General features: G+C 38.9%; 2 protein-coding genes and 1 pseudogene across 2 annotated transcripts; 1 reads left to right on the top strand and 2 right to left on the bottom strand.

The window, feature by feature from the left end:
* The first annotated feature begins 3,689 nt into the window (after positions 1-3,689).
* LOC135637293 (probable ascorbate-specific transmembrane electron transporter 1) lies at positions 3,690-6,863 on the top strand. Its single transcript, XM_065149932.1, has 4 exons — positions 3,690-4,085; positions 5,627-5,675; positions 5,790-5,989; positions 6,382-6,863. Exons 1-4 carry the CDS (start codon positions 3,936-3,938, stop codon positions 6,688-6,690), a joined length of 708 nt encoding a protein of 235 aa, XP_065006004.1. The 5' UTR covers positions 3,690-3,935; the 3' UTR covers positions 6,691-6,863.
* Positions 6,864-8,547: 1,684 nt separating this feature from the next.
* LOC135636001 (probable galacturonosyltransferase-like 3) lies at positions 8,548-10,593 on the bottom strand (annotated as a pseudogene).
* A 527-nt stretch (positions 10,594-11,120) lies between these two features.
* Positions 11,121-22,063, bottom strand: LOC135586689 (putative nuclear RNA export factor SDE5). Its single transcript, XM_065147503.1, has 13 exons — positions 21,943-22,063; positions 20,311-20,368; positions 19,608-20,231; positions 18,102-18,127; positions 16,855-16,932; positions 16,293-16,366; positions 15,900-16,135; positions 13,847-13,935; positions 13,679-13,735; positions 12,262-12,329; positions 12,062-12,168; positions 11,893-11,963; positions 11,121-11,605 (listed from the first exon to the last, which is right to left on the bottom strand). Exons 3-13 carry the CDS (start codon positions 20,167-20,169, stop codon positions 11,486-11,488), a joined length of 1,488 nt encoding a protein of 495 aa, XP_065003575.1. The 5' UTR covers positions 20,170-20,231; positions 20,311-20,368; positions 21,943-22,063; the 3' UTR covers positions 11,121-11,485.
* Between the last annotated feature and the right edge of the window lie 348 nt (positions 22,064-22,411).

Genomic DNA, 22,411 nt, shown 5'->3' with positions numbered 1-22,411 from the left:
TGGAGAGAGAGAGAGAGAGAGAGAGAGAGAGAGAGAGAGAGACAGTATGTGTGTTATCAAGATCTGAGGAGCAGCAATCTACTCAGCACAGCCAACGAACATTGATATTTATTTTCTGAATTGGTCAGTTTTAACAACTGGTGAACAATGGGAATCTTGCACCAACTGGAGGAGGCTGACAAAACGTCTCCGGCAGATGGAGAACAAACAAGGATGATATTTCTTCTGTGTATGTTGACTTCAATCTTCTCGGAGGGAAGGGTGGTGAACTTTGAGGATCATAGAAACTGCAATCTACTCAGCACAGCCATCTTATTTTTAGAGTTTTTCTCTGACTTGGCCAGTTTTGCCTTCCGCAAGTCAACTGGTTCCTGGGAATTGCTCCTTCAGTTCATGACCCAAGTAATTACTACGATGCTGCTGATTACTCTCAGGATCGCCGTATGGCTATGCCGTTGCATCAGGTCACTCCTAACCTTTCCTCCATTCTTCCCTTCCGTAGAGGAAGTGAGCCATAGTTGTGAATGATGCAGTAGTATACTGTTTACATGTATCTATCTTTTAATAAGCATCTTTCATGCACAATTATATTTCTGAACCAGTTATCGAGATACTAGAGAGATGGACTGAACCCGGAGGTTTTGCAACACCATGTGATCCACTCGAACGCTCAATCAACTATTATCCATCAAGGAACAATTAAAAGGTGAGTTCACTTGTTGCGTGCTCCATTTGCTTTTGGCAGTTGTCTGCAAATTATTGAGATGATAAAGCAGCCGAGTATAATAGGACAGAGGAAGACTTTATGGCTGCGTCTTCTTCTTTCATTTGTTTATGACCGCACTTGATTGGGGATATCTCTGGCACTACAAGTCAATCGAGTTAAATGAAGGACAAGTTGCTTGCTTATGAATGGGTCATCTTTGGTGTCTACGAGTCAATTTAGTTAAATGAAAGGACAAGTTGGGGCTTATTAATCGCAAATAAAATCGTGTAAGGTGCACGAGGCTCTTATCAATGTGAGATGTGAGTAGAGTCAATCTACACAAACTCACTTATCTTAGAGTGGGTACATACATACATACATAATGTTGTCTAGAAAAATATTTCCGCTCTAGAAGCATTGACCAAGTCTTTATGTTGACTGAGTCATAGTCAAAGAGGTGTCGAGAAATAATTTCTAAGATGTAGAAGGCCGTCGCATTAATTTCCAGCGGCGCAATGGGGCCCGCTGTAAACTTACTCCAAGCAGCGGTATTCTGAACCGCAAGAAATCCCACTTCGTAAAGATCTTAAGGTGATCCGACGGGTTACTAGATGATTAGCGGAACATGATGACGGAGGGGTTATTACACCTTCTTCATGACGTCCGCGATGGTTGGGTTTCTCTTTGCCATTGATCTTCGAAATCCCTAATTCCGGACGCCGAAGAACGCCAACGAGTAATTCCTCTTTCTGATGGCTTCAAACTCGTAGTATCGGAAGGCAGCTCGGATCTACGAAGATAACTTTCTTCATTTCTTTCGATGGTTTACTGGGCTGGACTATGGAGGTGAAGAGGAAAGCTTGTTTTGTTGAGCCCACTTCGATTCTATTGCAGCTTTGGTCTCATCTTACTCCGGAAAGTAGTCCAATGCATCAAGCGCATCGAACGTTGCATTCCACACATGCATACAACACCACAGCAGTAGGATTCATTTTAGTTGTGAATGGGTGAATTAAACACCACGCTTAACTCCTCCGTGCTCTCCACATTTATCGTAACATTCCGATTGAATTATCACTGATCTGTGAAGTTTAAGTTCTTAACAAAGAACTTAATCTAATATGTTAATGTTAACAAAGAATTATGATGTCACGTCGTAAACACACAAACGTTTAAGGACTCGAGAGTGCTAACCTGCACGTCCCGCCTATTCCAGCGCATTTTAGCCGCAATTTCGAACGCCTATATAAACCCACCAATTCCGATCTTTCTTCCTACCTCTCTCTCTCTCTCTCTCTCTCTCTCACGTCGCGCAAGCGTTGGAGGGGACGACGAAGTCCAAATCTGGACTTTGATTCCCCATCGTCGGCTTCTCCTCCTTCCCATCTTTCCCCTTCCGATCCTTCTTATCCATCCCGATCTATTCATTTTTTTGGATATCGATGTCATTGGTAAGATCAATGCCGCCGCGCAGCAGGGGCTTTCGTCTGTGTCGGATCTTGGAAGCCCGAAGTGTGGGTTCTGAACCGAGGGAAATCGACATCCATCAGGCCAATCAGCTGCTTCTTTTTATTTTCTTCCTTTTTCCTCCAGAGATCGGGAAGATTTCTCCTTCAGAGAAGAATCGACATGGGTCCAATGAAGAAGACACCGCCAAAGTTGTGGGTATTTTGGATCTGGGGAAAACTGATCCTGACGTTACATATCTGAATCTTCTTTTTCGTTTTGTTTCTTGCGTTGATTTTCCCTGGTTTAAATTGGTTAGCCATCTCTGTTGTAATTATCATCTACGAACAGAGGGAGGTCCACTGCCTTTATGCCTGAAGATCCAGAGTTAGCATCAGCTAGATAGGGAATTTTTTTTACTCCCTGATCATTGTTTTGATGTTAGAATACTGTCTTTGTCTTATATCATTAGAGTGACGAGTTAAAGAAGCAATCCCTGTTGGAGATGGTGGTTGCGGTGGATCCACCGATGGCAATTATATCTTAAAGAGGCATTCAGTTCTTTTCTCAAACTGTTATATCTGCTCTTGTAATTTGGTGTTATCAGGGGGAGATCATGAGCTTCTCTAAAGTAAAGAAAGCTGGATTTCACTTCCATGTTCCGGACATCACAATTCTGGTATGATGCGTCCACTTTCTCATCTCTATGCTTGATTGCGATGCCTAAAATTATGAGTACTAGTGTTGATGTTTGCTGTTAGGTATTCAGTATGGCAAACCTCATCTCGAAATTTTAGTTTGTGGCTGTCGGTCAAAGCATACAATCAGGGGCATTGCTTCTGAAAATATCCAAGCTTAATGGAAACAAGTATGATATGATACAGTCTCATGATATTAGCCAGTTTTGATTAAGTTTTGATAACATGGCAGATTACTCGGGTGCTTCTTCTTGACAATATATATTAAGAATCTACATCTGAAACATTAAATTTGTAATTGAGAATAAAACATGTGATAACTCATAAATTGCATGATAATTTATCAGTGCAAGCCTAATTTTCATATTATCGAAAACCAATTAGTGTAAAATTTGATATACTTTTCCGCATTAGTTTTCTCTATATAATATACAGTTGACTTTGAGGTTATGAAGTAAATGTAATTCCTAATATGGCTGTCCATTGCATGCCTTCATGAATTCTTGTTATGTTTTAGATCTTACCATGACTTATTTTTCATTTTGTTCAGATTTCTGCTTCTTGGAGTTCTTTGTTTATATTCTTGACGTAATATGCGATTGATTTATCTTCAACAGCTAATGGTCTCAGAAAGTATTACTTCCACACGCTGTGTTCTCATTTGTATGTCGCTAATTGTGCTATACTAAGTAGATGGAGTTGGATCAGTAGCATCGAGGCCGACACTTGGTATTGTGCTTCCTCGAGTTAGGTTGCTTGGAATTTTCAAGATGCAAATCCTCGAAGCTGTGGCCTTGCTTTGTGCCACGAGACAGCTGATGTGGGCCTCAGTTCTCCTCCCCTTGTTGTGGAAAACGGACGGTCCGGGCTCCATCTGCCCGCTTATCACGCGATGGACGATAAGCGTCGACAGATAGGTAATGACGCCTTGGAAGAGGCGGCTCGCTCGGCCTTATCAGTAGGCGCTGGAAAATCTTCTGCTCACGTTGTCCTTCTTTCTTGAGTTTGGTGTGGTGATCTAGAAAATAAGACATAAGAGCAAGAACAGCAGGTGCAGAACAGGAGTGGTCGTTAGAGAAGGGACGATGGCTGGCTTTCCTGGAGTGAAGGTGGCTCCGTTCACGTACGTGTCGCACGTGTTGGCGGTGGCGTCGGCGGCGATGGTCCTAGTGTGGTGCATCCACTTCCGCGGCGGCCTCGCCTTCGAGTCCACCAACAAATCCCTCATCTTTAACGTACGCCGACTCTCGATTTCTTGTTTTAACTCAACCTTCGTTAGTTTTTCATTGATCGGATCATTGTTAGGTTTGAACAATTCCTACCTTTTCATCAGTCAGTGTCGGTTTCAATATATGAAAAGAGATCGAAGTAACTTGAGCGGCTTCTCTAATTATGTTCTTCTCTTGGTTCCTATCAGCAGATGATCATCTTGTACTGTTCTGGTGTTTGGTCTTCGTATCTCGCCTTATGTACTCTTTAATTAAAGAGATTTTGTGTAGCCTTAAATAAGAAAAGCAAAGGTTTTATTGATATCTTCTTTTGATGGTAAAGTTCTTTTTCCCCCCGTTTTTTTCTTTTGACCCATTCTTTTGATAGCTTGTATGGTTCTTTCTCTGCGCAGAACAGTGATTCATGTTCTAATCATGTTTCTTCTTCTTCTCCATTGCACTGAATTTTCTGTATATTAACGTCGCCGGATAAAATCTAGTCATATTTAACTTTGTTCATTGGGGATTTTGTCTCGCTTCCTAAGAAAAGAATAATGTTTTCTTTATGGTGCATCGACTGGATAGAGTTAACATTTTTCAGTAGTTAATTATTTTGCTCAATAAAGTGAGGAAATAACTCTGTCCATACTTTGTCAAATAGTGTTTTCTTTACATTTTAATGTGGTCTGTCCTGCAGACCATATATTTTGATGTGGATTTCTAAGCTGAAATTTCTTACAAGTCGTCTTTTATAGAAGCACTTGTTGAAAAGGCTGAACTATATTACAGTAGAACACTAATGTTGATTAGTTGCTAGAAGACTCTGTTTCATAAGTAGCGTTGCCCGGAAGTCTGTACTCTGTAGAATGTAAAATAGACCATGCTAATATGCGACATATATCCTAGAATCTCCTCAGAGGTGGAAGGTGAGAAAGCAATCCTATTGTTTATAGAATGATATAACAACAGTTTCTTTTGATATGTCTCCACATGGTTTGCCCTCGTTGAAATAGTTTTATTGACGAAAATGAACATTTATTTTCTGATTGTGCATTACGGATTCATTTTGAAATTTTGTGAGCACCAATTGACAATTACTTTAATATTGTTATGCATCACTGCTTTAGGCATATCAGTCAAAGGGATGTCTTATTTTATTTCTTTATCCTGCTTTATGATGAATCGTGATCCATGCCAAGACTAATGTTCACTTTTTGGGGTCCCTTGATAGAATATTTAGAGTTGTTTAATATGAGTTGTTTTACATTAAGAAAAAAAAACGGATGCAATGTGAAGATAGTAACATTTCTGATATAGTAAGCGATCTGATGGCATATATGTCACTGTCAAAAAACTCATCATATGTTTGAGATGGAGGTAAAGATGCATTCGAGATTGCTCCATGATAAAAAAAAAAATCAAATGATATATATATTTGCAATTAATACTCAATTTAATAAGTTTAAGTTTTTAGATTGTATCGATATTCAGTCTCATGTATGTTAATCTTGATCAGTTTGACTATAAACATGTTAAAAATTGGATGATATATATTAATTTTCTTGCAGATTCATCCAGTTCTTATGCTGATTGGTTTTATTATTGTTGGGAGTGAAGGTAAGCCCGTTGAACCAATAATGTGCTATGTTATTAGATATGATTTATATGTCTATCAAAATAAATAGATATGACTTGTATCGGTTCACCTACTTGTGCTCGACTGTTCTACAGCTATAATGAGCTACAAAACCCTGCCACTGAGTCATGAAGTGAATAAAGTTATCCATTTGACTCTTCATGCAATTGCTCTTGTACTCGGTGCTGTGGGAATTTATGCTGCCTTCAAGTTTCACAATGAAAGCGGAATAGATAACCTGTACAGCTTGCATTCTTGGGTTGGGCTCGGCACCATCTGTTTATATGGCATTCAGGTAGGCAACATAAGCAACACATTGAATCTTTGCTCCATGTCACGGTTAACTACAAGTATTTGGTTCCCTTTCTGATTGCATCATGGACAACTGGTAAAAATGCCACTCCTTGTTCCATTTTAGTTTTGTCTGGACTATATTATAGAGAAAGCTGAAATATTGGTCATCGTGTGGTATTTTGATGGGGGAGATAAATGTTTACCAGTTAAATATTGATGAAAGATAACAATCACAGAGAAATAACTTTCGTAATTGTAAATGGAACAATCATTGGACTAGGAATTCAAAGCATTTTGTCATTACATTAATTATTTTTATGCACAAGAGCAGGCTTGCTACTATATACATATCATTACTAGTCTCACTCTAACGTCTTAATTTCTTCCTTGCAGTGGATTTTTGGGTTCGTGACCTTTTTCTTTCCTGGTGCATCTCCAACGCTGAGAGGTAAGTCTCTTCCTTGGCACGTACTATTTGGGTTGTTCGTCTACATACTAGCGATAGCCACCGCAGAGCTAGGGTTCTTGGAGAAACTCACTTTTCTGGAGAGCTCAGGCCTGTACAAATATAGCTCAGAGTCCTTCTTGGTAAACTTCACTGCTCTTGTCGTGATCTTTCTTGGAGCCTCAGTTGTGATTTCTGCTATTGCTCCTGCACATGTTGATGCTCCACAAGGTTATTCTTCTATATCGGAGAATTAATCTCACCATTGTTGTCACAAACTGTTCTCCCAGTCAGACATTTGCATGACACAGTTATGTTTGTTACATACGACTACTGTTGGAAGGGAAGACTAGTGGTTTCTTCGCTGTGTAGAGTTGGTTGCCATGGACAATAAGATTCTTGCAATGATAATGTTTCTTTGGTTGCAATATGATCTCTGGTTGATTCACAAATGATTTCTGCACTGTGGTGTCCTAACCGGTAAATAAAGGGACTTAATGCTACCTTTGCCCAAATGTGCACGGTTTGCTATAGAATTCACATCTTGATTACAAGTACGGTTGACGGCTAGTTGTGGGATTCAATTGATGGTGTCGTATGTATGACTTCTCTGAAGTAATGCATGTAAGGTTATAATCATTCGGTTTATTTGTTTATTATTGCATGGTGGTACAATCTTTCTCATGAAACAAAGCATCGTGGTAGCTGCTAAAGGCAATTTTAGCCCACAGGTACCGGGATTTTTGTCTGATGTGAAATATATATCGTAAGAAACTTGAAGTTTGAATTACGGAAAACTCTTTCTTTTAGCTTTACTCATAATTTCTATAATTATGAAGTGAAACATTTAGCTTTAATTATCCTGACATCGTCGATTTTACCAACGAAAACATGAAAACAATAGGCAAAAATATAATTTTAATATTACAGTTACGTTTTCGATGATGATGGACGATGACACAACTGAGAACTATGAGTGATTGTTCTGGATGAGGAGGGAGAGCGATGACGAGAGGTGAGGCAAAGGGAAAGGAGAAAGAGGACGACGCTAATGTTGACACTTTGCATCTACATCGGTGTCGACGTAATTACCGAGCGACGTCGATGCTGATGCAGAGTGGTGAAAGGGCGACGATCTACTACGAGACGAATGTGACATTCCTTTGTTGGGCCTGCGACACGTCCATCCACAATGTTAATTTCCTCGTGACTCGTCATGTCTGCCAGGTCACTTATGCCACTCCCTTGTCGTTGTTTATCACATCTCTAGCGCAGATCCGTGGCGAGTATACCCCTTTTACACTTCTTGCGATATCGATCCTGTTACCTCTTCTTCACACTTTGTAGCCTTCTCGTCCTTAAGCTCTTACCTATCCACATTCGAGTCCATGACGACACCTCAATAGTAGGCGACCATAAAGCAATGATGCGAGGTTGTTGAGGAGAGGGTGGAGGTCATCCTACTATGTTGGATTCGAAGGATGGGGTTACTAAGTGATATCGACGCAATTGTCGAGCGACCCTTTCGCCAATCTCCGTCACATCGGCATCACTCGGCAATTGTGTCGACATCTACATCGTCTTCTTCCTCTACTCTCTTTGCCTAAACTCTCGTCGTCGCTCTCCCTTCCCATTCATAATAGCCACACATAGCCTTCAACGATGCCATCGTCCATCACCATGGAAAACGTAACTAAAATATTAAAATTATTTTTTTACCTATTATTTTTATGTTTTCGTCGATAAAACTAATGATATTATAATAAATAAAGTTAGATATTTTACCTTCATAATTATTGAGATTCTAATATAAATTTTTTAAGTTTAAGAATTGAAATACTAAAAAGACCTAATTATAAAGGATAATATGTAATTAGTCATACGAGAAAAACCTAATAAATTTCTACATGGACGCTACGGACTTATAACCTTAGTACCAACCAACCAACCAGAGAATCCTTCCATATTCACTTCTTTTTTGAGCTTCTATCAAGAAAAAAGCTTGATTATATATATATATATATATATATATATATATATATCTCTCTCTCTCTCTCTCTCTCTCTCTCTCTCTCCTCGAATGATATATCTAAGTTGGTGGAGCAGAGGGCTGTGAATCCTAAAGTCACCGGTTCAAATCTGGTTCCTAACATATATATTACGGTTTCTTACCATTACCAAGAGTAGCATCTATATTAAGTAGAAGAAAAAGAGCAAGAATTCACCCAGTGAAACAGTTACCTGAGAACGAACACCTTGAATAAGACTTCGTCTCTTCTGTCAGCAACTTGCATCAAATTTTGAACCTACGGCCGACTGAGGAAGAAGACAACAATCTCCAGCTGTGGAAGCCAAAATTTAATTTCCATGGATTGCTTGCGACCCCTGCAAGCAGCCACCACAAGTATATATTATAATGTTATTCCCAATCTCCGGCCAAAAAAAAGGTTCAATTCCGAACGAAAGCTCTCTGACACTATTCAATTCCATCTCCACGTGATGTTGCCAGTTTCTCACCAATGCGCCATCCGTCAATGATCGGCCAAAACTGCGTCCCTTTTTCTTCTTTTCCCTCTATGTTTTTACTACACGAGAACAAAAAAAACACTAGAAAACGGTCTTGCTGATCTGTTTCTATCGGGCGTCGTTGTCTCTCTTTTGCACGCAATGGCCGGGCGACCCATCACACGTTGGGCTCCCGCGCGCAACCCGATACAAAGAGTTCATGGTCCGGGTGCCGATCCTTCCGGGGGATGGATCCGCCATCGCCGGCGCAGGCCGGGGATAGGCGCTAGCTGTTGGCGAAGAGGACGTCGCGGAACTCGCGGCGGAGGAGGTCGTAGGTGTTAGTGTAAGTAACTTTTTTAGCCGGGGCCTCGGGGCCGTCGCGGCTTGGTTCGGGTCCGGAAGGCGGTGATCTCCTTGGGGGAGATCCTCGGGGTCTCCCAGCAGCCGAGCTCGGTGGTTCGGGTCGGGAGGTCGGGTCGTCCCGGTCGGGAAGAAGCTCCGCCACAGCGCCAGGAAGAGGCGACACCGTCTCGCACCTGCACACAGGTCGGGCCGGGGTGCTCGACCCGACCCCTCCGACGATCAAGTTAGAAAAAGATGTGGAGGGGGTTTAGGAGGAGGAGAAACCTCCGTCTGTTGAGTGTGTGATCTTCCCTTTTTCTAAGGGCTCGGGGGGTATTTATAGAGGGGGTTTGATGTTACCTGATGTAGCTGTCTGCAGGACAGGACTGTGCCTTTGGTTGCGTGGGAGGCCGAGCTGCTGCAGGGTATGGCGAGCCTCGGGCAGTGCGTTGGTCAGGGGATGACGTGTCACATTGCCATTTTTTGCCATACCAGTAGGGGGCCCAGAGCGCGTCGATGGGGCAACGGCGACCGGCGTCGAGGCGGAGCCACGGCTTGCCCTTGCCACTCCAGTGAAGCAGGCTCACCGGCCCCGGGTGGAGGTCCCGGCACAGCCCCTCGACGTTGTCGCCGCCCAGACCGTGCTGGTTCCACCGGTGCTCCACCCTCTTGACCTCGCCCGCGAACACCAGCAGGAACGGCGGCATTGAGCCTAGCTCGTAGATCCGCGCCTTTCGCTTCTGCACCTCCATCCAGGCTTCGAGCTTCTGGGTGTAGCCCCTCGTGCGCCACCGGTTGAGGTCCATGACCATGACCCCGGTGTTGAAGTAGCAGGGCGGGCGTCGGCGGCCGGTGAGGACGCCGGGGAACTCCGGATCGGACCAGAACCGGTCTGTGAAGTAGGAGGTGAAGTTGGTGTGGCATTACTCGGGGGCCGCGAGGACGTGGTCTGGAGCGAGGTTGGTGGCCCACAGGCGGCCGACGTCGTCGACGACGACGAGGTCAGAGTCGAAGTAGATGACGCGGCGGACGGAGCGGGGGAGGATGTCAACGAGGTAGATGCGGGCGTGGTTGAGAGGCCGGTCGAGGGCACTGCGAACGGAGGAGGAGATGCGACCGCGGACGAGAGCGGGGTCGAAGCGGTACACGGCGAAGGAGAGGGAGGGGAAGGAGGCGGCCAAGGCGGACTGGAACCGGCCAGGACAGGTGGCGAGGAAGTGGAAGACGGTGGACTCCGGGCAGGCGGAGTGGCGGAGCATGGAGAGCACACCGGCGAGGGAGCCGCGGAGGTAGGCAGCATCGAGGGTCATAGCAATGTGGATGGTCGGGGCAGAGGCGCAGCCGGGCCCGTTCCGGAACGCCGGGGCTTCGCGGAAGCGGGGGAGATCGGTCGCTGCTGCAGCCTCCAAGCCCGACAATGGCCTCCCGAAGGAGAAGGAAGCGGCGAGCAGAGCCGTCGCCAGTGCTGCGAGGAGGGAGGAGAGTGGCATTGACGGTGAGGAGGGGTGACGAAAGTGACGGAGAAGAGGAAATAAATAACGACACTGACGTCGACACGAAAGCATTTTTTATGTATATAAGTAATTAATCTTGTCTATTAATTAAAAATATATATTTAACACAATATATATGCATAGTTTTGGAAGGGCTATTGATTATTAGTGGTGACAAAGGAATGTAGACAATAACAGAGTCTGATCGACAATTTTCCCTCCTGAAAAAACCATAAATATTTCACAAGCTTGGCAAAATAACACAGCATAAACCTTCAAAAAATATATAATCAATTCGAATTTAACTTACGGCTTTACCCAATTGATCATAACATGCATTGTTTTAATGATAGTTCACGATTTAGTTGGGCTAAAAAATAAATGTCTACCGACCTATTTTCTTATGCTAGGGTAGGGATGACTGATTTAAGATTCACATTTCTTGGACCAACAAGAGCTGATAAGAAAACGTCTGGCAGCAGATCACATAATTCATTCTCGTCAAAATAATAATCACGACAGTCTGTGTGCTGTCTTGACATGCACCAAAAGTGAAGAATGTTCTTCTTTCCTTCTTTCAAGAACTGATTTTTTTTCATTTTTTTTTAATGTCATTTTACTAAATGTTAAACTACCATCCATCCCAAACAAGAAATACTTTTTCTCACACTTTGGGAGAAAAGCACTCAAAAAATCTGAGAGCATTATATCATTCTTTGGCAAAACTCAACTTTTTGGGGTTCACCTGATCTAGTTGAATGTAAATTGTCCCAGAGTTGTCATCAGATTCAGTCCACTTGATTGACTCATTCTCCAGAAGCTTTAAGACCTGCAAATATTTGACAATTTAAATTTTATTTTGCTATACATAAATAGGCTTTTATTGAATATTGGTGGAGAAAGAATATTAAGCTACAATAAGAAAGAATGATATGGAACAAACTGGAAGAATATGAAACTCTTACGTAAAGCCACTAAAAGGGCTACTAAAATTATTGCAGCATTAAAAAATGATATTCTTAAACCGTGAAGAGATCATTATGAGAGACAGTATGCAAAACAAAATTAAATCTCAAAAAACTAAATCTCTTTTTTTGGCTGAACAACAAGTCATACCAAACGCCTTTTTTTCCCTTGTTTGCGATCTTCACCGTCAGCACCAATGACAAGCTTCAAGTATCTAAGAGCTGAAGAAGATAAAGCAAACATCAACTCATTTTTTCCCTGACTAAGTGAAAAATACACAAGAAACAGATGTGAAATTCTCAAAAATCTACAAACTTACTAGGAATATCAGCCAGTGAGCACAAGAGCAATTTTGACAATTTCAATGCTTCTTTCGCACAATGAGGCTGAAGATCAAGAGTGATTTCATCTTTGTTGCTAGTTTTCCTGGAAGTTCATATTGAATACATCATATTGTAATAACCTATTACAGAAAGTAAGTCAGATTATACAACCAAAAGAGATACGACATGAAGTAACCTTGGTTCAACCAACATTGCAGCAGATTTTTCATCTGCTTCTCGAGCCTTTTGATTATAGTACTTCCCCTGAAATGCAATAAGATGGGTGTATCAGCACAAAGATTAGGATGCTTATACATGCTAAAAAGAGAGGTAAAAACTTATTCAGAATCTTTAACTCTAGTGAACAGTTTACCCTAATAAGTTCGGCATAAACAGTTCCTCCGGTCACAGTGAAAAATAAAACTCGGCATACACATATTATGCCAGAGATACAAAAGGAGTAAATATGTTAGGAAAAGCCCCTGACCAAAGCCAATTGTATGATACCCAAAAAGTCTTATATTGGGAATATAAAATTTTGCAGTGGACAAAATCATTTCATCAGCTTAAGTATTTTGTGCCATATTGGCGACAACACTTATTACAAGAAATGGAGCTAATATGTTATATAGCTCATCATATATGATATCAAATCACCTCTATGGATCCCAGTCCTGTAAGCAAATATATTGTAGGGTTCAATCCAATATAATCTGTTAAAGATTTTGACAACAACAAGGTAGTGGGGCCATCTGGTTTTATTATTAAACAGAATCCAGGAAAGGTATATGGCATTTTGAAGGAAACATTCACCCCCCAGGCCAGAACTCAATAGAAGGATTTAACACCATGTTATGCTCTAATGAAAACATAGGAAATTGAGTGTAATGACTGCAAAACCCCAATAGTCCACATTGGGTAAATTGGACAGTATAAACTTACTATATTATGCATTACATATTTTGGGCCAGGTCAGCAAGCCCACACCAATGCGTTAGACTATGCTGTTTGGGTTCTTATAGGCAGATTATATAATTGTTTGGACTTTCTTAAGAGGATAACGATAACCAATCTCACTGGAAAGTACAGTCACATTCACACCACTGGTTTCTAGTTTGATCTTGAAATTCATGACCATGAAAAGAGAGTTCCAAGCTGAGATAGACAAAAGAAGATAGGATCAACAAATTTTGCATATATTTGATGCAAACAAAGATAAGGATCGACTGACCATCACACAATAGGATGGGCAGGCAGTGTTGGAATCATGAAGATAGAGGTGTAGGTTGGTTTAAACCATGATAAATAAGATTGTTGTAACATGATGCAGATTGGACTTGTGGCAGTGAGGTTCAAGGTAAAATTATGCCCAACAACTATTTAATATACCACATAAAACAACACTATTAAAAGTTGAACTTAATTGATGTCGTTGTTCCACATAAAAAAAGTTGACATACTTTAGTCAAAATAGAAGCTGTCAAATAGAGATTGTTTGGGAACCAGAACTAAAGTTCACGACAATTTAGCAAGAAAACTAGATAACCTAATTCATTTGTTATGATCGTTCCTTAATAATAAAGATTGTGTTTAACCATAAACATGAAACTCACTTGCTCTATATGGTAGCTGGCTGCTTCATTGTCACCCCTTGTAAAAGCATCAACAGCCTACAAAGCCAATGAGTCATGAATAAAATAGAAAAAAGATGACATATGAAAGACAAATTAGGGATTACAGATAAATCATTATGATGATAAGTTGTGAAACAAATTGCTTACGGCTTCATAATATTGCTTCATTGAATCCCAATGAAGCTTAGCAGCTCTCCTTAGGACCTGGTAATCATCATCTTCCTCAGCAACTGGACCTAGGAGAAAAATTACATATTAACTTGTTGAAGTTAACTAGTATAACAACAAGTTGAGACACAAACCATGCTGAAGAAAATATGCACACTCCAATAAATTTAATTTCTAACACTGCAGAGTACAAACTCTGAGAAACAGAAGTATGACAAATCATGATTTAAAGTCTAAAAATTCCAAGAAAATCATTTCGATATGCAATAAAGCAGAGCAAAACTACAGATTCTAGATTTCTAGCAGTAGAACTTATTCTCTTATGAAAGAAAAGATGCTTGGATCAACCTACTACATGTTCACTTTTTGAAAAAAGAAAAAGAAGCAAGAATCGACCTGCAGAGTACATGAACAAAAAATCATGTTGCAATAATGAGATGATGACTTAAGTCATCAAAAAGAAATTCTCTGAAAATTAATAAAATCCATCAAACGGATCAAGTTTACTTGTGGATGAAATTAAAGAGTGATCGCCACTTAAACAAATGATTTCATTCTCCCATAATTCCAAATTGATCATGTCTTTTCCAGTTCTTTGATTAGTAACTAAATTTTTAAGAATGATCCCATCTAGCAAAATAAAATCAGTATAACTTATTCCTAACTTCTATTATTTTTACTCAGCTTACTTAGTCAAAGTTTCCTTTGTACTTGATGTTTCTTTGTTCAACAAGAAAATTTCATGAGTTCCTGTTCTATGAAAGTCGGAGGCATCTAAGGCATTATGACACTTTACGGCCTAAGATGTTCATCTAAATAAAGCAGTAGACAATCAAAAAATTAAAACTATGTACAGATTGGTGGAGTCAATTTAGAGCTTACAAAAATAATATTATCATTACATAACTGGCAACAAAATTGTCCGAAAACATCTTATTGACAGTGAACAATTTTAATTAAATGAATAAATTCACAAAAATCATATCAACATTCCAAATATTTGTTGAATGAGTTGAGCAACTCTTGACATGTTCTTATAGTGAAATGATAAGAATGCCTCATACAAGGTTTTCCATCTTTGTCCTAATGCTGCAATGATTAGTACACTCATGTTCTTGAAAAAGTAATGCAATATGTGAAAAAAAAAAGGCAATACCCTCACTGTACATACATAAAACAAGGGCATAAATGTTAATTTATGGAGCAAGTTGAAAAATATTCAATCAGACCAGTGTACCTGCTGCCTTTAACATGTTCAAAGCAAGGATTAAAAACCAGCTATACCAATATGTAGTGACTGGTAATTGCTGGTCTAACCACGTTCCGACAGACAGGTCAAATAATTTCAACCTATTCAGTTCAGGACTATTGTACTAACCAGTTATTTCACCGTACCAAGCTCGCCAGGTGGTAAAGAGACCAATATCATAGCGTACTGCACAGTAAAGACACCAGCACCAATACCTTTTTCCTTTTGAAATTTGTGACAACCATACAACTGTTAGTCTATTATTTATTTTCTTCTCTCCCTCTACCTGTCTGTCTCTCACCCAACTCTTGCTCCCTCTCTCTTCTCTTTCCCTACACCTTGTCATCCCCCCACTTATGCTTACACGTCCACCATATCCTGCTCCCCTCCACATTGCTGCTGCTGCTTCCTCCTGCCGATAAAAATGCTAACACATTTTCCTCCTCTTTCACCTTTTCCTCATCCTCTTCCTCCTCTCTTTTCTCCTCCTCGTGCTCTTGCTCTTCTCTTCTCACCCTCTCTTCTCTTTAGTACATGCCAGCCAATACAAGGGCATACCATGCATCGGCACACCCCATGCACCAGGAATCATACAGGACCTGCCATAGACCAGTATAGGTCTTGGACTAAAGTAAAACCTTAGTCCTAACAAACATTAATAGTCATTATTCAGCTGTCATTGGCATATATACATATTTTTGAATTCTGTTCAAGTAAAAAAACTTCTGTTTACAATGTCTCTAAAGCAATAACTATACTGAAAAAACTGAATTCAGGGCATACCATCATTGACCACCTGTCTTATATTCGGAATATCAGTTGTGGAAGATAACACAAGGTCCTCCAGTGGTTTTGTAACTGCCTTTTGCCCAACAACTCTCATTCTATTCAATCCCATCTCTCGACGTTTTATCTTTTGTTCCTCTTCTGATCTCTCAGGGGCATTAAACAAGGATTGTATCACCTCCATCGGTAAATTTGAATTCTTTTGTTCCATGCTAGAGTGTCTTGGAATATTTCTTCATAGAAAATTGTTTCACCAATTAGAAAATATATTCCATATTTTGATTTCTTCAAAAAAATTCCCCACTATGAAAGTTAACATCTTGAAAGCGGCAAGTTATCCTAGAAAGAAAAAAAATGGTAACAGTTGAAAAGTTTACTTCACAAGCATACCTTACACTAGACGGAGAGTTCGGACAACAATCTTCATACGGAAATTTCTCCGTCTGTGAGCCTTTACCTGCAGACTATCGTAGAAAATTTGACACAATGCAAGTAACTGATAAAAAGGGTTAAAGCATGGAATTAGGCAGATAAAAGTTCACAATTTTCAAGATTCAAGAAGCTGCTAATGCCATAGAAAGGGTGTTATAAAGGTTCACAATTAGGCAAATATTGGTTCTTCAGTGATCCAATGATAGAAATCACCAGTTATAAAGGTGTTAATGCTGTAAAAAAATGAAAATTGTATGAAAGGAACATAATTACAAGCAAGGATTACCATTGCTGGCTACCATATACACTGCTAGTTGGGTACCAACAGAAGGCATGAGTGCTTGTCAGTACTACAGCCACTTACAACTAGTGGCCAGGCAAAAGGACACATGATAGAACGGTATAAACCACGTGCCAAACAAGTACCAGCATGCACCCATGACCCAGGCCACAGCAAGGCAATTGTTGGTTACATGAGAAACTACTGAAAACAAGCATGACATATTACAATTGTACTTACTTTTCTCAAATCATCATAATCAACTGCCTTGCCTTTCTCCAAGGTGTTAGAAGAAATTATCAATAATTCCTCCATGCTCTACAAAATGAAATCAACATTCCTTATTATTTTATTGAAAGTTTCAAATGAACAACTTGAGAAAACAAAGAAATTGGCATAATGTAATTTACACCAGCACTTATATAATCAAATGCTTCATTTGCATAATACTCAGCTATCTTTGACTTTGCAGATGACATTGGTCTAGGTCAACACTCAAAAAATTTATGCAAAAGCTGGACATCTCCACTAGGGTTATTTGATAAAATCTAAATTACAAAAATTAAACAAAATATGATTAGTGTCAGAAATCAAGGATGCACCAGATAAACATGCTTGTCAGATAGTTCCTAGGTAACAAGGGACAAATTTGAATGCTTTGGGAATAATAACAGGACACATCCCTCTTGCTTTCTGTGAGAAAACTTTTAATCTCTTAATGACGGACAAGATAGATCTTTTCACTTAATGATGGATGAAATAGATTTGTTTACTATGTGGATCATTGCTTTGAAGTATGTCTTATCCTACATCTTTCCATAAGATCCTAATTCCTTTATCTCTGCATGTGAACAATTTTGTTCTGAAGATAGCTTATTTAAAAATATCAGTGATCCCAGTATATTATCCTGTTAATGCTTGATCATATTTGAACTACCATATGAATGAAAAATCACTATTATTGTCATATCCATGTTGAACAAACTCAAGCACAAGATATTCCTTGACAACTTTACTTCATATTCTATCCACATTTGGTCTCTGCACCGATCTGATTAACTTTTGGCCACCATGAAGTATATAATCTTGGGCCATAACCACTACAAAAGACCATGTTTAGACTCCTGTCTCATTAATTAATTCGGTAAGCACCCCAAAACTGACTAGCTCATTTATTTCTTTAATATCTTCTAAAATACTAAAAACCAAAGAATATATAGCAAAAAATTATCTTGTGTGAACTACAAGTAGCATCAAAGTCCATCAAAAGAACTCAAAAATCTTACCTCCAAACTAATCTCCAAAAATTTAGCCTTCAAGAAAATTTACCTGACAGTTTGATAGATTTACACCCATCTTTTAAATGCATAAACTCGATAAAAGATATACACAAATATATTCGAGCATATATAGAAGAAATGCATACATAAGATGAATCATTTATCAATAAACCAAAGATCATATTCACAAAGGGGAAGTAGATGCACCTTCTTCATGTTGTATCCACAACATCCTGCAGGAACATGTAAATCTAATTATATAGGCTTTTCCAGAGGCAAAAAGAAATTCAAAACACATAAGGCCAAGCTTTTGTTCAAAATACTCATTCCAACATTCAAGAACAGCAATTAAATATATGAACAACAGATTAATTTTCAGTTGTCAAAAATTCTCATATTGCAGGAGAAGTTTCAAGGGCAGACACTAAAACATGAAATATTGTAATGATTATTCAGTATTTAAAAGAACTTATTTTAGTAATCAACATGCTTCTTGAACTGACACTAAAACAAGACATACAACAGCACACTTAAACAGGTAGGAAATTTGATATTGTAAACAAGTGCTACTGATTCAAATTAAAATAACAATTGACACAAGAAACTAATATGGTAGTAAAAAAGATAATGTCTAGACTATCCCATTTTATAGGAGTTATTATGAATCCAGACGTAAATAGATGAGCAACTTGTATCTTAGCTTTCACAAATTTTACAGACTACAACAGTATTGATTTTGGTTCATGGCATGGAGTCAAATGCAATAAAATGCACATAAATACCTAATTATTAATTCACAATTTTGTTAAATATTCATAAAGCAAATCATGTCAGAAAAAGAAAGGGGACTCATAAAATGACATAAAAAATCAAAATATAGTTATGCAAATATAGCAGCATCTTAATTATTCAATAACACATTGTGCCTTTTATGCAATCTTAATTGTGAAGGAATCACAAAAATTAAAGTAAAAAATGCAGTGAACTTGAATGTATTCATGTATGAAAGTTCATGAAGGTGTGACCAAGATATCAAATAAGTCATTTGAATAGCTAATAAAGTCAAATTACTAAGACCTAAATTAGTAGTAATCCCTAAAGTTATTTTTACTGACACTAATAAGACATAGATATATAGGTTACAGCTACAGAATATAGGTTAATCATTTATCTTAAACATGATTTCTTTTTAACTTGAAAATTGATCAACTAAGATGATACATCGAGATTGAGTCTACAAATATTTTGAGTATAACTTTGTTCGTTCATTGATTATTACCCTGTCTGCGGTGTGTTAATTTTTTGCATATCTCTGCTCAGAATTTTCTTAGTGTTAAAGGCAGAAATCAGTGGTAACCTTGACATGAGACTTCAATTATACATTGAACATTGTAGTTAAAGTTTCATATCCTGAACATTTTGATTCAACTATATGAAATGCTTCATTTTTCCACTGAACATCATTGTAGAAATTCAACAACCTGAAAGCTCTCAATTGCAAAAGCCATTTGAAATGAAGGTTGCTATCTTGTGGCAGGAACTCACATGCCTATTGGCAGAGTAATACTTGATATGAAATGCGTGGCTCAGTGTTAATCGAATAACAATAACAGATGGACCAAATAATAAAGCATTTAAATTATAAACTATTGTTTATCACCACTCATTTGCATGTTAAAAAATTCATCATTAAGATAATGAAAAGATAATTACCAAGCACATCACGGATGACATCCATGCTTAGTTTGAATCCATCTCCAAGCATTGAAAATAGGAACTCTTCGACATCCTTGTCATTCAAAGAACTACTTTGAACAGAGTTTGGCATAAACGACTCTGATTCAAGTACATCTAACATTTGTTCCTTGATTTCAAGCTTGGGTGGTTTAGTTGTTTCACATGATTCATTTCGTGATGATGGAACCCCCACATACTTCTTACCCAGAACACTTGAGATAGTGCCAACTGAAACACTTAATTTCTTTGGCTTTGTTCCTTTGGAATTTTTGCCCAGAAGAATAGAACACTTAAGATTATCCTTGTCCGATGATTCCTCTGGTTGAGGAACATTCTTCCCAATCTGTGCATGACGAAAACCAGAACTACTACTTTCTTGGAGTTGGTACAACATATCTCCTGCTTTACATACATCACGTCCTGCCTTGCAATAAGCAGAGGCTATATCTTCAAGAGTACAAAATGTCCCAAAGGCATCAAGCAAGGCGTTCAAAGCCCTAGTTTCATCATCATGTTCTGAAGTGTATAATGTGGACATAATTGGGATATATTTTGCACCTGAAACTAAGCTTCGGATTAAGCCAACTAACACTGTAGGACCTGATAATGAAAAAGAAAAAGATCACCAATCTGGTGGTAAATGCTAAAACATACATGTCAAAATGAGTCACAGTAGTACTAGTTCAACTTCAATTAGATGTTGGACTGTGCTTGTCGCATATCACCTCATGAAATGCCTGGTAAAGAAGAATAAAATGCAGCAATTTAGACATGAATTTGGCTAAAGCATTCCAGAAAGTTAATGCAATACATTCAGTTATATAACAATAATCCTACCGGCAAAAGATCCGTTTCTTCTGCAGCTAATGTTGCTTCTAATCAGCTAAATATTCACAAACTATCCGCTTTTCCAACTATAACAATTGATAAGTTGTTTGCCTCACATTTTAGTGAGTTTCTGAAATTGTACAAAAGCTAATATACCGAAAAAAAATGCAGACCTTAAAGAATTTGTAAACAATCTCGTAAGGTAGTCATGGAAGAAACTTAAACCAGATCTCCACTGGAAAATTTAATCCCTTGTTTCCAGGTCACAGTAATAATGATACTACATCTCTCTGTCGGCAAAGCATCCGTCGCTCCCATAAATGTAACTTTGGGGAACAGCAGGCAGTGTCAGAAAGATATGAGAAAGCAACAAAGAGTGGAAGACGAGATTTCCCACTGCTCTGGCCCAGATTCAACCAGAATGTGATATTTCTAGTTGAAGCTTCTTCTCCTGCGTGACCTCCAGTCGCCGATCTCTGTCACCGGTCGGTTACTGTGCTCATGGCAACAACAGCAGAGAAGAGGAAGTTGACTGGTTGACTATGGTCAACACTGGTTCACTTTTGGTCAACAGGGTAATTCTGGAATTTTTTGTTATTCCCGTTTTTGTTGTATTTGGGTAAATTTTTCAGGTTTTCTCCAAGAAAATCATCATCGTGTTGTGACTCCCATGTATCGCTAAACGGTTCAACTTTATTAGGAATTTTTCTTCTAAGGATTACAAAGGAAGTCACAGGAGTGGTTTAAACAGAAAAATTAGTTAAGATTATCATTTCAAGAATTCAAACAAAAACATGAATGCAGCATCAGGAGAGAAAAGCCCTAAAAGAAGACCATTGCGAATCATTTGGCAATCATGCAGTAGAAATTATTTACCAACAGAACTTACACTCTGTTCATGGTAGCATCTACCCCTGCGATTGTCAAGACATAAAAACAACAAACCAGCATCACCTAATTCCCATAAAAACCCAGGTAGAAAAATAAGATCTATGTGCATAGATCATTTTCTCTCTTTTTTTTTCTCCCTAACAAAGGAAAAATGAGTTTCTACTCAACTGGACAAGCAGAGATACACAACTCTAACTGGATTAGTATTAATGAAAAAAGTAGTAATAGCCCAACTCGGTGATTAATTGAATATTCATTCTCCATACATTATTCACCGCTCGTTGCAATTATCAACCTCGTCGAGGAACAAATTAACTAGCCACAAAGAACAAGAAAGCAATCCAGGACCGCGCTAATGCTACGACACCAAGAAAGCAATCCAGGACCGCACTTATGCTACGATACCAAGAAGTCCATCTAAACCCCCCAAAATCTACCTACGCCAAAAAAATGGCCATCATTCCAACATCGATGATTACGGAGGAGATGGAGATAGACAAAACCATGACGGGCTCTCGATTCGGGCGATCCAGACACCGATGATGGAGGTGAAACGAAAGGCGAGATTAAGGATTGGAGACGAAATTCTTACTTGATGCTGTCCGGCGGAGAAGGGTTAGGACCGATGCGAAGTCGAGAGGGAGGGGAGGGGAGCGAACGCAGGGGAGAGCGGAGGGAGTGAATGAATGGGGGTATTTATTAAGGGTTTTATTTGATTCGCTACTCGGGGAGAACAAAATTAAATGTGCTACCATTTTACCTACGAATATTAAATGGTTTGTGTACATATCCCTCTAAATTGAAATTAAACACACACACACACACACAAATATATATATATATATATATATATATATATATATATATATATATATATATATATATCATTATGATTTAAAATTAATTAAATAATCTTAATACAGTAGAAAATGTATAATAATTATGAAATATTAAAAATATTTTAGGTTTTTATATATATTTTAAACTTAAACTACATGCTGTTAGTCATACATATAATATCAAAATTGAAAGGACAAAAGCATGGGAGTGTGAAGGTGGAA

Source organism: Musa acuminata, chromosome BXJ3-4, assembly GCF_036884655.1.
Source record: "Musa acuminata AAA Group cultivar baxijiao chromosome BXJ3-4, Cavendish_Baxijiao_AAA, whole genome shotgun sequence".
In the NCBI taxonomy this organism is placed as follows: Eukaryota; Viridiplantae; Streptophyta; class Magnoliopsida; order Zingiberales; family Musaceae; genus Musa; species Musa acuminata.
Note: the sequence above shows the minus strand (reverse complement) of the source record. Positions and strands in the feature narration are given on the sequence as shown.

What these genes read in the sequence shown, in the direction of transcription:
- LOC135637293 (XM_065149932.1), top strand. Translation starts at nt 3,936, where the DNA reads ATGGCTGGCTTTCCTGGAGTGAAGGTGGCTCCGTTCACGTACGTGTCG. An exon ending in ACAAATCCCTCATCTTTAAC is followed by an intron (nt 4,086 to 5,626) that starts GTACGCCGACTC and finishes ATTTTCTTGCAG; the next exon opens with ATTCATCCAGTTCTTATGCT. An exon ending in TCTGTTTATATGGCATTCAG is followed by an intron (nt 5,990 to 6,381) that starts GTAGGCAACATA and finishes TCTTCCTTGCAG; the next exon opens with TGGATTTTTGGGTTCGTGAC.
- LOC135586689 (XM_065147503.1), bottom strand. Translation starts at nt 20,169, where the DNA reads ATGTCCACATTATACACTTCAGAACATGATGATGAAACTAGGGCTTTG. An exon ending in GTGGATACAACATGAAGAAG is followed by an intron (nt 16,933 to 18,101) that starts GTGCATCTACTT and finishes TTCATTTTGTAG; the next exon opens with AGCATGGAGGAATTATTGAT. An exon ending in CCAGCTACCATATAGAGCAA is followed by an intron (nt 12,330 to 13,678) that starts GTGAGTTTCATG and finishes ATTGCATTTCAG; the next exon opens with GGGAAGTACTATAATCAAAA.